This window comes from Hyaena hyaena, unplaced genomic scaffold, assembly GCF_003009895.1.
Source record: "Hyaena hyaena isolate Hyena2069 unplaced genomic scaffold, ASM300989v1 scaffold_374, whole genome shotgun sequence".
Classification (NCBI taxonomy): Eukaryota; Metazoa; Chordata; class Mammalia; order Carnivora; family Hyaenidae; genus Hyaena; species Hyaena hyaena.
In genome coordinates, this window is record NW_024081007.1 from 850226 (window position 1) to 865328 (window position 15103).

At 40.7% G+C, this 15103-nt stretch overlaps 1 protein-coding gene across 1 annotated transcript in view; it reads left to right on the plus strand.

The window, feature by feature from the left end:
- Positions 1–10578: 10578 nt before the first annotated feature.
- The window catches only part of EPRS1 (glutamyl-prolyl-tRNA synthetase 1), a 72130-nt gene continuing 67605 nt past the window's right edge, over positions 10579–15103 (plus strand). Inside the window, exon 1 of the mRNA XM_039250605.1 lies at positions 10579–10742. Within this exon, the coding sequence (XP_039106536.1) occupies positions 10697–10742 (46 nt within the window). The 5' untranslated portion in view covers positions 10579–10696. The remainder of the gene's footprint in view (positions 10743–15103) is intronic.

Consider the following 15103-nt stretch of genomic DNA (forward strand, 5'->3'; position numbering starts at 1 on the left):
AGGGGCTTAGTCGGTTAAGCCTCCGACTTTCGCTTAGGTCATGATCTTGCAGTTCGTGGGTTTGAGCCCCGCGTCAGGCTCTGTGCTGACTGCCAGCTCAGAGCCTGGAGCCTGTTTCAGTCTGTGTCTCCCTCTCTCTCTGACCCTCTCCTGCTCGCGCTGTCTCTCTATCTCTCCTAGAAATAAATAAAAATATTAAAAAATAATAATAAATAAAATTTTTGAGTAGTATTTGAAAATGACATATTCTCTACTGTGGACTTTATTTTTATGACATCATTATAATGACTAATTATGGAAATTTAGGTAATTACCTTAGTTCTTCCCAAGGGGGGATTATAACATAAACTATCAAAATTATTCTGACATTCTGCCCAGATTTTTCTTTTCAAGGTCTCTTTGTGGTGCTTCTAAATATTTTTCTCTGTTATTGGATTAGGGAGAAGTAGTTTAAATTAATGGTTCTCAAACCCTATATCACCTAGGAAGCTTTTCAAAAATACAGTCATGTGCTCCATCCCAGCAGTTTTGACTCTATATATTTTTAGAAGGCTATTCTGTGGACTTTGATAATCATTGAAATTTAGATAATATCTTCAGAGCATCTGTAACATAGCCTGAAGTATAGTCTTCTGACATTGACACCTTTGACCAGTCCAGTGTCTTGTAACTCTCAGTGATTTTCTTCTTCCCTCTCCAGCCACTCCCACTTAGTCCCCTGTCTTGGTTTCTCTTTGTCTCTCTTCATTTAAATGTCAGTGCGTTCACCAAGATTCTGCTCTAGGTTCTCTCTACCTTCTCATTAGTTGATGTAATCCACACATATAGCTTCACTTGGGCTGTTTGCCCTTAATTCCAAAATCTTTATCTAACTTAGAACTCTTAGGGCCACCTGGCTGGCTCAGTTGGTAGGTATAGCATATGACTCTTGATCTTGGAGTTGTGAGTGCCTTCTCCACCTTGGGTGCAGAGTTTACTTTAAAACAACCACCACCACGATCCTCTCAGATTTTAAATTGCCTTGCCCAAAAGCCTGTTTCAATGTCTCACAGGTATCTGTGAATTATTATGTCTACAAAGCCATTCATTCTTTCCCATCCCTCCTTATTTTACTAATCGTCAAGGTGATTCTAATAATTGGCCAAATTTGGAAATCACTTTCTAAATCCATTTATTTCCCTCTAAGAATAAAGTTCTCTATCTATAAAAAACAGACTAAACCTAAAAAAAAAAAAAGCCTGAGTACAATGTGAAGCCATTTTCTACAGGCTTCTATTTAATTTTTTTTTAATGTTTATTTATTTTTGAGAGAGAGAGAGGCAGAACACAAGTAGGGGAGGGGCGGAGAGAGAGAGGGAGACACAGAATTATAAGCAGGCTCCAGGCTTTGAGCTGTCAGTGCAGAGCCTCACGTGGGGCTCGAACTCACGAACCATGAGATCATGACCAGAGCCAAAGTTGGCTGCTTAACCAACTGAGCCACGCAGGTGGCCCAACAAGTGTGTTTTGAGTATGTACCCAATATTAGTCACTGCCCTAGGTATATACAACAGTGGACATAACACTGACTTCTTATCTTTCCTTTATTGAGCTCATGTTCTTGTGAAGCAAATCAGAAAATGAATAAGTGCATGAAATTATTTAGATTGTGGTAAATGCTGCAGAGGAAATCAAGTAGGAAGATTAGCTAGGAAGCAGCTGAGGCAGGATGGGGGCTGGAAGATGATCTCTTTTACAGAAAGCAGATATCTTCTCTGTGGAGCTGAGATTTCTGGTAGGAATAACGAGCACAGTGCTTCAGAGAAGAGAAAGAAAGAAAAACAAAGGAAGGGAGCCAGTATGGCTGAAATAAAGTAAACAAGGAGAGAAGAATGTTATAAAATGAGGTTGGGGAGGCAGAAGCCAGGTCATGTGTGGCCTTAAAAAAAGTTTTTTTTTTTCTTTGCTTAATTTTAAGTAGGGGAAATGAAAATGACCATTAAAAGGTACAGGGTTTCTTTTTGAAGTGATGGTTTAAAATTGTGCGAATGATTGGACAGCTCTGACTACACTAAAGACCATTGACGCGTACACTTTAAGATGGTCAATTGTATGGTGTATGAATTATATTTTAATGAAGCTGTTAGAAAAAAATTAAATAGCCCCATGTGGCTAGTGCCCATCATATTACATAGGACAGCTCCATATCCTCTTCCAGGCTACCTCTGCAATTTCCACAGCCACTCAGATTCAGCAAGACATTTGAACTAAGCCTCGGAATTATAATATGCAGTTGCTATGGGATATTTTCGTCCAGATATCTTTTTTTTATTTTTATTTATTTTTTTCTTTTTTTTTCCAAGTAGTTTATTGTCAAGTTGGTTATCTTTTTTTTTTTTTTTTTAAAGTAGTCTCCACGTCCACTGTGGGGCCTGAAATCACAACCTGAAGATCAAGAGTCGGGTGCTCTACCGACTGAGCCAGCCAGGCGCCCCTCCGTCTAGGTGTAAGCGTCTCAAAAAATCAATCTGGGGCCACATTACCTTGCCAACCTGTTCTCCCTCCTGTCTTGCCTTCTTAGATGATGACAGCCATCCACCCAGTCATCCAACCCGAAGCCTGGCAATAGACCTAGACACCTGCTTCCCTCCCACCAACCCCTTCCTCAGCATCTCAGCAGTCACCACTGAGTTTACCTCTCAACTATGTCTGGAACTTACTCTTTGTTCTCAGCTCTGATTTTCACTGCCTTACTTTAGGCCTTCATCTTTTACCCTCTGTCTGGTAGACTGCTCTAATGGCGTCTTGACTGGCCTCTGCCACCATTTCTACACACGCCAATCTGCCTGCCATGCTGTTGTCGAAGCGGTCCTTGTAAAATGCAGTCCTGATCATATCTTGCTGCTGCTCAAAACTCTACTGACTTCCTATCACAGGATGAAGTCTAGCTCCTCAGAACTCTATACTTTAGTGTCTGCTGACCTTACAGCTTTTTAATCTCATTGAAAAATATTTTACATTCCGGCAGTAACAAACTGGCCAGTTTTCCAAATACACAGCTTCACGACTCCAGGCTTTAGCTCATGTTCTTTCTTTGACCTCTTTTTTCCATCCCTTAGATGTGCCGTCTCTTACTAGAAGCTTTCCTTAACTATTCTCTCTTCCCTCCCCTACTCACCAGGGATAATCATTTTCCATCTTCAGAGCTACATTTGTACTTTGTGTAAGCTTTTATTCATGCATTTATTGTTAATACTCTTATTTCCAAAACATTTAAGAAAAATTTTTTTAGTTTATTTTGAGAGTGTGAGGAGGAGCAGGGGAGGGGTTGAGAGAGAGAGACAGAGAGAGAGAGAGAGAGAGAGAGAGAGAGAGAGAGAGAGAATCCCAAGTAGACTCCTGCACTGTCAGCACAAAGCCTGATGCAGGGCTGGTACTCATGAGCTGCGAGATCATCACCTGAGTGGAAACCGAGAGGGGGCGCTTAACTGACTGAGCCACCTAGGTGCCCCCCCCAAAATGTTTTTAAGATGAATGTATTTCTATTGCTGCATCTCCTGTTTTATTACACTGTAAGAAGGGTTTAATGTGTTGTCTGAATCTCAGTAGATGCTGAAAATGCCCATTTTTATCTTTTATTATTTTAGAAAAAATACTGCTAAGCTAAGAACAGAAGCAATTTTTCTTAATTGGATAAGGAGTATATGTGAGATATCAGAAGCAAACACTATCTTTTTTGGCATTAAACTTTTTTTTAATGTTTATTTATTTTTGAGAGAGCAAGAGAGAGACAAAGCATGAGCGGTGAAGGGGCGGAGAGGGAGACACAGCATCCGAAGCAGGCTCCAGGCTCTGAGCTGTCAGCACAGAACCTGACGTGGGGCTCAAACCCACAGACCATAAGATCATGACCTGAGCTGAAGTCGGATGCTTAACCCACTGAGCCACCCAGGCGCCCCGCAAACAGTATTCTTGATGGTGAAACAACTACGTTCCTGCAAAGTCAGGAATAAGAGAAGTATGTTTTTGCTCAACATTAACATTGTCCCTTTAAAATGTTATTCTGAAAGTTCTTGATGATGAAAGAAATAAGAAATAAGAGCTATAAATATTGGATAGAAAGAAAAAAAGTACCTAGAAAATTCAAAATGACTAAGAAAACAATTGGAACTAATAAAAGCATCCAACAAGATAATGGTCCTAAGACCTGAGACTCTTACTGCTGCATGGCTTACTTTCCAGAAAGCAGGTTTCTATTTGTGTACCACAGCTGTACACTCTTTGTGTCAGTTCTACTGATGACATCCATTTCCTTGATGACTCCATGCGTCTCAAAATCAAGAACAATACAATTGGGAAGAATAATATGATTACACAACTCTATAAACAAATGGAAGAGCTATCAGTACTTCTGAGCAGTAATCTCTTTCCCACTCAGTAAACAATCCCACTCTCTTCTGAATTGTTAAAGTATTTCTAGACTCATCCAGTTGTTGGGGACTTGGAATGTTCTGCTTTTACTGAAGTCTTTTTAGAACCGTGTGTATTACTTTGACAGTAGTAGATGTGCTGAATGACACAGATGGAACTGAAACAAGCTTAAAAGTTAAAAGTTAGCAACGGCATTTAAAATGAAAAAGTTAGCTCTATCAAATCCATGGATTAAGACAAGGCTGAGGCAGTATATGCAGTGTTTTACATTAGTAAAGTGGAGAATGGGGAACTCGAAGGATTTTAGTTGTTTATCCTTTTTTTTTTTTTTTAAACTAAAGTCCTTATGTGGTACTTTTCTTGTGTCCATGACTTATTTATTTTATAACTGGAAGTCTGTACGTCTTAATCCCCTCCACCTATTTCATCCATCCCCTCCTCCACCTCCCTTCTGGCAACTACCAGTTTGCTCTCTGTTTTTAAGAATCAGGCTTTTCATTAATTTGTTTTGTTTTTTAGATTTCACATATGAGTGAAATCATATGTATTTGTCTTTATTTGTCTGATTTATCTCACTTAGCATAATACCATCTAGCTAAAGGATAAGATTTTACTCTTTTTCACGGCTGAGTAATACTTGCGTGTGTGTGTGTGTGTGTGTGTGTGTGTGTGTGTGTGTGTGTATGCATGCACCATATTCTCTTTATCCACTCATCTATGGATGGACATGGTTGTTTCCATATCTTGGCTATTGTAAATAATGGTGCAGTAAACATAGGGGTGCATATGTTTTTGAATTAGTGTTTTTGTTTTTGGGGGACAGATACCCAATAGTGGAATTATTGAATCACATGGTATACTTATTGTTATTTATTTTAAAAATTGTTTAATGTTTATTTACTTTTGAGAGAGAGACAGGGTACAAGAAGGGGAGAGGTACACAGAGAGGGAGACACAGAATCTGAAGCAGGCTCCAGGCTCTGAGCTGTCAGCACAGAGCCCAACATGGGGCTCGAACCCACCAACTACAAGATCATGACCTGAGCTGAAGTCGAACGTTTACCTGACTGAGCCACCCAGGCACCCCCATGGTATATTTATTTTTAATAATTGAGGAAACTCCATATTGTTTTTCACAATGCTTGTACCAATTTCCATTCCCAATAACAGTGCACAAGGGTTTCCTCTTCCCCACATCCTTGCCAACACTTAATTTCTTGTTTTTTTGCAACTAGCCATTCTGACAAGTGGTATCTCATGGTGGTTTTAGTTTACATTTCTGTGATGATTAGCGATGTTGAACATCTTTTCGTGTGTGTTGGCCATCTGTATGTTTTCTCTGGAGAAATGTATGTTCATGTCTTCTATCCATTTTTAGTTAGATTATTTGTGGGGTTATTTATTTTGGTTTTGAGTTATATAAAGTCTTTATATATTTTGGATACTAACCCCTTATCAGATATATCATTTGCAAATATCTTCTCCCATTCTGTTGGTTGCCTTTTGTTTTGTTGATTGTTTCTTTTGCTGTGCAGAAACTTTTTATTTTGATGTAGTCTCAACAGTTTATTTTTGCTTTTGTTTTCTTTGCCTTAGGAGACATACTTAGGATATTGCTATGGCCGATGTCAGAGAAATTACTGCCTAGTTCTCTTCTAGGATTTTTATGGTTTCAGGTCTTAAATTTAGGTCTTTAATACATTTTCAGTTTATTTTTGTGTATGGTGTGAGAAAGTGGTCATTCTTTTACATGTAGGTTTCCAGTTTTCCCCAACAGCATTTATTGAAAAGACTGTTATATTCTGGTATATACAAGAATTGTATAGTCTTGCCTCCTTTCTCATAGATTAATTGGCCTTATAAGTATGGCTTTATTTCTGGGCTTTCTGTCCTGGAGTTGTTTACAATATTAATATGAGTCAACAGTTTATTGTGGTTGTGAAGAGCTAATGTGGTACGTTAATAGCATCATCATGGGCAAAAGAAAAGACAGTGCTTCTGCCTGTACTCTGCCCTGATCACTCCACACCCAGAACATTTTGTTCAGTTCTGAGTATCACATTTGAAAAGACACAGAGGAAGAGGGCAGCTGGGATAGATTAAAACTATCATTTGAAGGACCATTGAAAAGACTAGAAACATCGGGCCTATAGAACAAAGACATGAGAGTCATCATGACAACTTTCAATGTGTGAAAAGTTGTCATGTAGAGGGTCCCAGACCTGTTCTGAAGAGTCTCTGAGGGTAGTGGGCAAATGTACAGAAAAGCAGATTTAGGTGCCTCTTATAGTAATAGGTGTTTAGAAACGGAGGGCACTGTCTTGGGCAGTATTAAGTTCCTCATCCCTGAAGGTGTTCAAAAACAGGTTATTTGGTTATTCATCTGTGAATAAATGATTTCAAGTTTCTCTGTATCCGTAGTACATCATATGGAAAAAGACAATATGAGAAGAATTTTTAGGAGACCCAAGAATTCTTCAGCAAATAAAACTGATCTTTTCCCTATATTTCACATACGATTCAATCACTCCATAATATTTAGTGAGTGCACATTGGTGATATGCAGGAAAGTCTGTCAGGCCCTTTGTAAAACTTAATAATATCAAAGAAATCTTAAAAGTCACCTTGACCAAGAGGAGTATGTTTATAAGAGGGCAGCATCAAGGTGTCAGTGTTAGCACTGCGTGAACACGTTGCTGATGACCTAGATGGAAGCTGTGACCAAATCTGAAACAGCTCCCCAAAAGAGTTACATGAGGTAGAGGTTGATGAAGTGGAGGCGCCCATAACTTGGGGGGGAATGTGACTTTCACCTTGGAGTTCTTAATAGTCACAAAATAAATGCTGAGCATGATAATACAAGTTTCTTCATCTTAATGGCATCACATAGCACTTTTTCATCCTCTTTGCCCTACCCCTCTAACCATTATCTCATTTAAGTGTTTCCACACATTTAGAAAAAGATACATATTATCTTGGCCATTTCTGATGTTGTGACCTGGAAAAATGAAAGGCTCTTCCATTGTTTTGTTTGAATGAAATTATGAGTCTATAATCATAAAAAAAGCAGATATGTAATAAAAGGGCCAAAACATAGAAGCTTAAAGGGGCAGCATAAGGAGTTTTCTGCTAGGCGATTTTAAAAGGATAAATATAAAACAGAAGAAGTAGCAAAAGATTATCTAAGATTACACTGACTTCAAATAGAACATTTTGTCTGAGAGGGACAGACCATCAATGGAGAATATGAAGTTAAACATGTTAATGCAACCATCTATACAGGCTAAGAGGTAACAATTCCATTTTTCACTTTTGTGTTTGTACGTTAAAAAGACCTTAATCTGTGAATATTATGTCTGAAAGACTATAGATAAGAAGTGCAATATTAGTAAAAAATAAAAGCTAAAGACATCAAAAGGGATGTGTGAATGTATACCCAGGTCTGAGATTTGAATAAGAAGTCAGTCATGTGAAAATGTGGGAGAAGATAATTTCAGGCAAAAGGAAAGTACAAACAGATAAAAGATGTGCTTTTTTTTTTTTTTTTTTTTTAGTAAATCATTGCTTTACTGATAATGTATTTTATAAAGTAAAAGAAAATAGACATATAAGGGTCCCAGATATTACCTAAATTCAAAGAAATGAGGAGTCTGGGTTAATAAGTTTGAAGGGCAGGTGTAATTTGGTTTGTTTCATGTAAATAGTTCAAAAATGATATTTCAACTTTAGAAGATGCAGTACTGAACTATCCCTTTGTCTGATCTTGAAGCTGAACATTTTGTCCAAAGGGAATTTTTTTTCAAATGTTCAAAGGGAATTTTAGTGGGAAAAAATGTAGGTTTACACATTTGTGGAGAGAGAGAAATAAGCAGACATGTTATTCCAACCATTAAATTCTTGGTTGTGTCTGATACTAGAAAGGAAAACAAATAGAACCTGTTATTTCCAGCAATCAATTTACCGGAACAACTCTGTGAGCTTTTACCAAAAGTCGAATGTGCTTGAAGAACAGAAAAGGGTGATCACAATGGAAATTTTCATAAATGGGTAATGGTGTTGGAAGTTTCCATGCCAGTGGCAACTGCAGACTGCCCTGCCCAGCCACCTCTACAAGGGACTTGTGTAGGACTTTAGACACCTCAACACCCTGGCTCCTGGTTGTGCTCTGTTGACTGAAGGCATCCACTATTCTCATGGCTCCCAGCATGGCCTTGACATCAGCGCTCTCTTCCCCTTTGAACTGAGGTAAGTGCAAATCTGCATCTCTCTTGCTTATATTCTGTGAGTTGCCCAGGCTATCAATTTTTCAGTAGCGAGTTTCTCTTCAAGCTTCTGCAGACCATTTACTTCATTTGGCAGCAGCAAAATCCTTCTTAGATCCGCATGATCAATCATGCTTAGATCAGCAAAGCCATTATTTCAGAATCTTGGCTTGCACATCCTTCAAGAAGGCAAAACTAAAGACCTTGCTGATTTGCTTATATTCTTGTTCAGCCCAAATTCTCCCTCTTCAGTCTGTTCTTTGTCGAATTCCTGGTCCCACTGCCCTTTGCCGGTAGACTGAGTCCATCAGAACCAGTACAACACAGTTGCTAAGAGCCATTGGGAAGTAGTCCTTGATGTTCTTCCTCTGTTTGGCTTTTCACTGAGGAATGAACCTTCTTTGCTTTCTTCACCAGTATCTACCTAATTGGCAGATTCAACACTGGCTAGGTAAAGTTTGTTAACGTTATCCAAGTCCTGAAGAAACCAAGGCATCATTTTTCCATAGAGCCTGTTGGTGGTGATGTTCAGTTCATATGCCTCAGTGGGTTTCTTTGATTCAGTAAGAAGCTTTTGAAATTGGTAGTGCAGACATCCTGACTTTCAACCTGAGCCGTTGTAGCCCTTCCTTTTGTGTCTCTGTGACTTCATTAAAGTGTGTCAGATTTCCCTCTTCTTCTAGGATGAGGTCATCTTGATATCCTTAACTTCATTACATATGCAAAGACTCTATTTCCAAACAGACACATTTACAGGGACTGAGAACTAGGACTTGGACTCATTTTTTCTTGGGACACACAACTTAATGTACTACAAACCCCAGTGAACCATACCTTCTGGTATTCATGCTTTTGTGTAGTCCCTTCTTTTGTATCTGGGTGCATGCTGTGATTCACTGGTCACCAATCAGGTGGCCCAAAAGTGATGCTGTGTGATTTCCAAAGCTAGATCAGAAGCCTAGCAGTTTTCATCTTGGTCATTTGGAACCTTCAATCTCCGCGTCCTTAGACTCCCTGTAAGAAATCTTACTCTCCTGATGGAGGCTTCACATAGAGAGGACCTATACAGAGGAGGTGGGGTCCAGCTGAGCCTAGGTTTCCAGGCTTCCCACCTTAGGCATCAGGTGAGTAAAGCCCTTCTGCACCTTCCACCACCCCAGCCCCCAGTTAAATAGCACCAAGTGACCCCACTTAATGCCATCCCTCCCTTGATACCAACTGGGGCATCTATTGGTGGTGGTACTGGTGGGTTGAGATTTAGATGTTTTTTGTAATCCTCTTTGGACCCTTGACACAAATACCAGCCCTTGGAGTACACACAACACACACACACACACACACACACACACACACACACGCCCCCTACCTCTACCCCCACCCCTTCCCAGAGTGTAGATGAGAAATCCGAGTCCAGGCAAAGACAAATTCGGGCACGAGCTTTTAATAATGACTTTTATAAATAAATTCTTTTTCGGGATTATTTTCAAGTATGAAAACAACTCTTGGAAATGCATCCTTCCTTTGAACAGTGTGGAAAGTTAGAAAACCTCCTCCCATCCCCAGTGTAGCCATAGTTGATGTGCAGCATGCTTCCACGACTTTTCTGTCTTTACAAACACACAGGGCCCATCAACAACAGCACCACCCCTGGCGCGTTCAGTTTCGCGGCTCACGTGCCCCGACCTCACCCCTCGGGAATGGTCTCACAACCTGCTCTCCTCGCTTTACGAAGTGTCGTAAAGTCTTGTTGGTTTCAGCATCTCCGCCGGCGGTGCAGAACGCGTCGTAGGCCCCCCTTCCCTCTGAGGCAGAGGGGCGGGGCCCACGGAGGGGCGGAGACGGCGCACGGCGATGACGCATCACGGTGTGCGCGAAGACGGCGGCAGCCACGGCGCAGGGGAGGGGCCAAGGCTGCGGCAGCGTCAGGCGCGCGCACACGTTGCAGCTTCTTGCTTTCGGCGGGTTCGGGGTGGTTCTGACGGCGAGGCAGGCGCACTGACAGGTAGAGCCGCAGACCGGCGGAGATGGCGACGCTCTGTCTGACCGTAAATGCGGGAGACCCTCCGCTGGGTAAGGGACCGAGGTCGCCGACCTACGTGGGTTGCATCAGCCGGGGAGGGTGCGGGGCAGGGAAGGTCGCCGCGCCCGGCGTTGCGCAGTGGCGGTCACGGCGTGGGATTAGGCCTGCCGTCTCCCCGAAACTGTACACGGGGTAAGCAGTGCGCCCCTCGTCTTCCGTCCCCCGGCATGTGGATCTGCTCCCGGAGACAGTTTTCTCGGGCGCGGAGGGAGGCGTGGTGTGAGCCCGGGCAGGGCGACACGTCGCTCAGCCTCGGACCTTTACTCTACGAGGGGTGACTCTAAGCCAACTCCCCTCTCCCTTTTTGAAGTGGCTTTCCCTAGGGCCCTAGAACTGCTCATAGAAATGTCATTTTGAAAGTTGAAATCCCATTATTCTCGCCTTCCTCTTTTAGCATATCTATCTCCCTTCCTCCCTCTTAGAAAAGATCTTCGATCCACTTCACTACTTTCTGTTTCGTTGGGTTCAAAGGGAACCAGACAGACGATCGTAGTAGCTGAGGTTGTATTAAAACTGAGGTTGCATTTATTTTTAATTAATGGTGGCATGGTAATTGCTGGAACACTCAAGTATACTGCTGAGTGATCGGGTTGCTTTACCACACACATCCTTATGGATGTAGTCCGCCAGAATAAACATCGGATCTGTCACCTTCCTAACACATCTTCAGTTCTACTTGGAATTGCTTTTAATGTGTGGCCGAGATTATTGTAGATAGATAGCTTGGAATGTCCGCTTTTTCATTACTTTGGGAAATTACACAAAAGAATTTAAGTAGTTTACCAATCTCCTATTTGGTAATGTGTATACATAGTCTCGACTCACATATACATCTCTAATGTGGGAGAAGTGCAAATCGTTAGGTGCAATTGGCAACATAGGGCTGACAGAATTATTCACTACATTTTCAGCTTCGGTGGCGTTCTGAGTCTTTTGGAACAAAACCCACACTAGTCATGTTACATACTTGAAAGATACTAGTGTTTTAGCATATTGGTTCCAGGAATTACGGGCTAACCTCACCCTAATCAATGAACTCTAAAAGAAATGGGTTTGCTTTTTGGGCTGGAAAGCTCTAGACAGTATGGTCTCACGGTTAAGAGCAAAGACGTTTGGTTCCTGGAGACCTAGGTCCAGTCCTGGCTGCCACTTACTAGTTGTGGAACCTTGGCAAGTGCCATGTTTGGCTTCTCCTAGTTTCCTTGATTAATAAGAGGAATAATATCTTCCACATAGGGTAGGTGGCCAGAATTAAATGAGACTGTAAGTAAAAGTCCTAACACAATTTACATATTCCCTAGCTGTAGTTTTTTACTAATGTTACTTAAAAAATCACCTTGAAGATAATAGACTTATTTCCTTAGGGACTTACAGAACTCAGAATCACATTCTGACTTAATTCTGGAAGATCTTTAAAAAATTTGTCAGTTTGAACTGTAGGCCAATTAAAGAATATGTATTTTCTTCTCTCCTCCTTTGTCAATTCTTTGCATTGTTTAATTAAAATTCATCTTGTCTTTAAATCAGTAAAATTAGATGAAACATTTAGAAAACAGATTGCATTACTGTAGTTTCCCTATTTTTTATGCATTCAGCATGTGGAGTTTTAATGTTTAAATAATTTCAGACTTAAAAAGATACAAGAATCGCAAAATACTGTTCTCCCCCATACCACAGGAGAGCACACTGCAGATAATGATGCTTTAACATCGGGAATACGCCAATGTCCAGGCCTCTCGAGTGAGGAGACACTTATGTGACCTGACAGGACCATCAAAATCAGAAAGTACACATTGATACCATTCCCTGTTCATTCATATTCCAACACTGATTGTTCCCGCAGTACAGGGAACAATCTAGTACAGGGATCAAAATCCAGCATCATGCTTTGCACCAAGTTGTCCTGTCTGTCCAGGTTCTTTCCATCTGGAATACGGTCTTAGTCTTTCCTTGGCTTTCATAGCTTTGGGCTGAAGACCAGTTACTTGAAGAATATCCCCTGAACAGATTGCTTGATGTTTCCTTGTGGCTGGATTCAGCTACACATCTTTGGCAAGAGTAGCCCAGGAGTGATTCAGTGTTCTTCATTTCAGCCCATTAATTGGTGCATGAATTTGAATTTTCCCATTACCAGTGATCTTATCTCGATTACTTAAGGTGGAATCAGCCAGCCTTTTGCACTGGAAAGTTTTCCCTTTGCATTTGACAGGCATTTTGTGGGGAGATGCTTTGGGACCATGTAAACATCCTCCTCAAACCTTCACTTACTGGTTTCCGCATCCATTGATGCTTCCCAACTTGATTATGATTAAGCAGGTGCCAAAGGTGACCTTCCAATTCTGCTGTTCCTTCTACATATATTAGTTGGCATTCTTCTGTCACAAGATATTTTTCTTTTCCGTTAAAAAAATTCATAACAATATACTCAAAAGGTTATAATCTCTATTATTTACTTTTATTCTTTTAATCTCAAAATTTTATTTTTTGAAATCCGTTTTATTGAGTTATAGCATGCATTTACTAAACTTTACCAATTTATTTATTTTTTTTATGGTATTTGTAGTGTTATTTGCTTCTTCTTTTTTTTTTTTTTTTACAAATAGTTTATTGTCAAATTAGTTTCTACATAACACTCAGTGCTCATCCCCACAAGTGCCCTCCTCCATGCCCATCCCCCCTCCCCCCCACATCCATCAGTCCTGTTTTTGTCAGCATTCAAGAGTCTCTCATGGTTTGCCTCTCTCCCTTTCCCCCACCATTTCCCCCTTCTTCTCCCGGTTGGTCCTCTGTTAAGTTCCTCCTAGTCCTCCTATATGTGCACACATATGATATTTGTCCTTCTCTGCCTGACTTATTTCGCTCAGCATAACACCCTCAAGGTCCATCCATGTTGCTACACATGGCCAGATGTCATTGTTTCTCATTGCCATGTAGTATTCCATGGTATAGATAAACCACATCTTCTTGATCCATTCATCTGTTGATGGACACTTAGGCTCTTTCAATGTTTTAGCTATTGTGGAGAGTGCTGCTATGAACATTGGGGTACAAGTGCTCCTATGCCTCAGCATTTCTGTATCCCTTGGGTAAACTTTACCAATTTAAAATTGACAAATAACATACAGTAACCACCACAATAATGATAGAGAATATTTCTCTGATTTCAGAAAGTTCCTTTATGCCCCTTTGCAGGGAATTTTCCTTCCCCATCTCTGGTCCCTGATAGTCCCTGATCTGGTTTCTGTCACTGTTGTTTTTTTCTAGAATTTCATACATATCGAATCATATCATATATATTCTTTTTTTTTTTTATTTTTTTTTAATGTTTTTATTTATTTATAGAAGAGAGAGAGATAGAGACAGCGTGAGCATGGGAGGGTCAGAGAGAGAGGGAGTCACAGACTGAAACAGGCTCCAGGCTCTGAGCTGGCAGTCAGCACAGAGCCCGACGCGGGCCTCGAACCCACGAACCGCGAGATCATGACCTAAGTGAAAATCGGACGCTTAACCGACTAAGCCACCCAGGCGCCCCATATCATATATATTCTTTCGTACCTAGGATAATGCTTTGGGATTCATGTATCCTGTGGCCTGTAACAGCACTTCATGCTTTTTGTTTGCCATATAGGAATTTATTGTGTGGATTCAGTATAACTTGTATCATTTACTTTAGCGGTTACATTGCTGCCATTTGCCAGTGGGAGCCCCTCCAAGCTGGCCTCTTTGTCCATTTGGCATATCTCTTTGAGTACTTCTTGCTTTCTAGCATGGGATTTTCCGGGTTTATCTCGTACCTTCCCTGCCGCAGCCCTGTTTCCAGTGGAGCATGATATTTAGAAATCAATATCTGGGTGCTAGTGGCCATGTTAGCCAAATTTAAAGGACTAAATGAATCAATTTAGGATATTTAATAGGTATTGAGAGGCAGATTACACCGTGTTTTAGAGTTTCAATTCTGGACTGCCTTAGACTTGCATTCAATTCCCGAGTGGCACATATTTAGTTGAGAACTTGGGTTCCTTATTTAATCCTTCTGAGCCTCAATTTCCTCTTCTGTAAAATGGAGATAAAGCCGTCTACCTCTTAAGGTTACCACAAAGATTGCAAATTACAATGACTGTAAAGCAGGTGGCACAGTCTCCACCACATAATAACTGAAATGTTATTAACAATAGTCTTTATAGAAGGCGCTGTTCTCATTTCTTCTTGTCTTCTGAGGTAGGAAAAGATTAATTTCAGTGTCCTTAACTGGAAGCTGAACATATTTAAGAGCAGTTGGATGATGCCCGTGAATAATATCTGATGTGTTATTCCCGCAAGATCAGAAGACTATACTTTCTGTTTATAGACT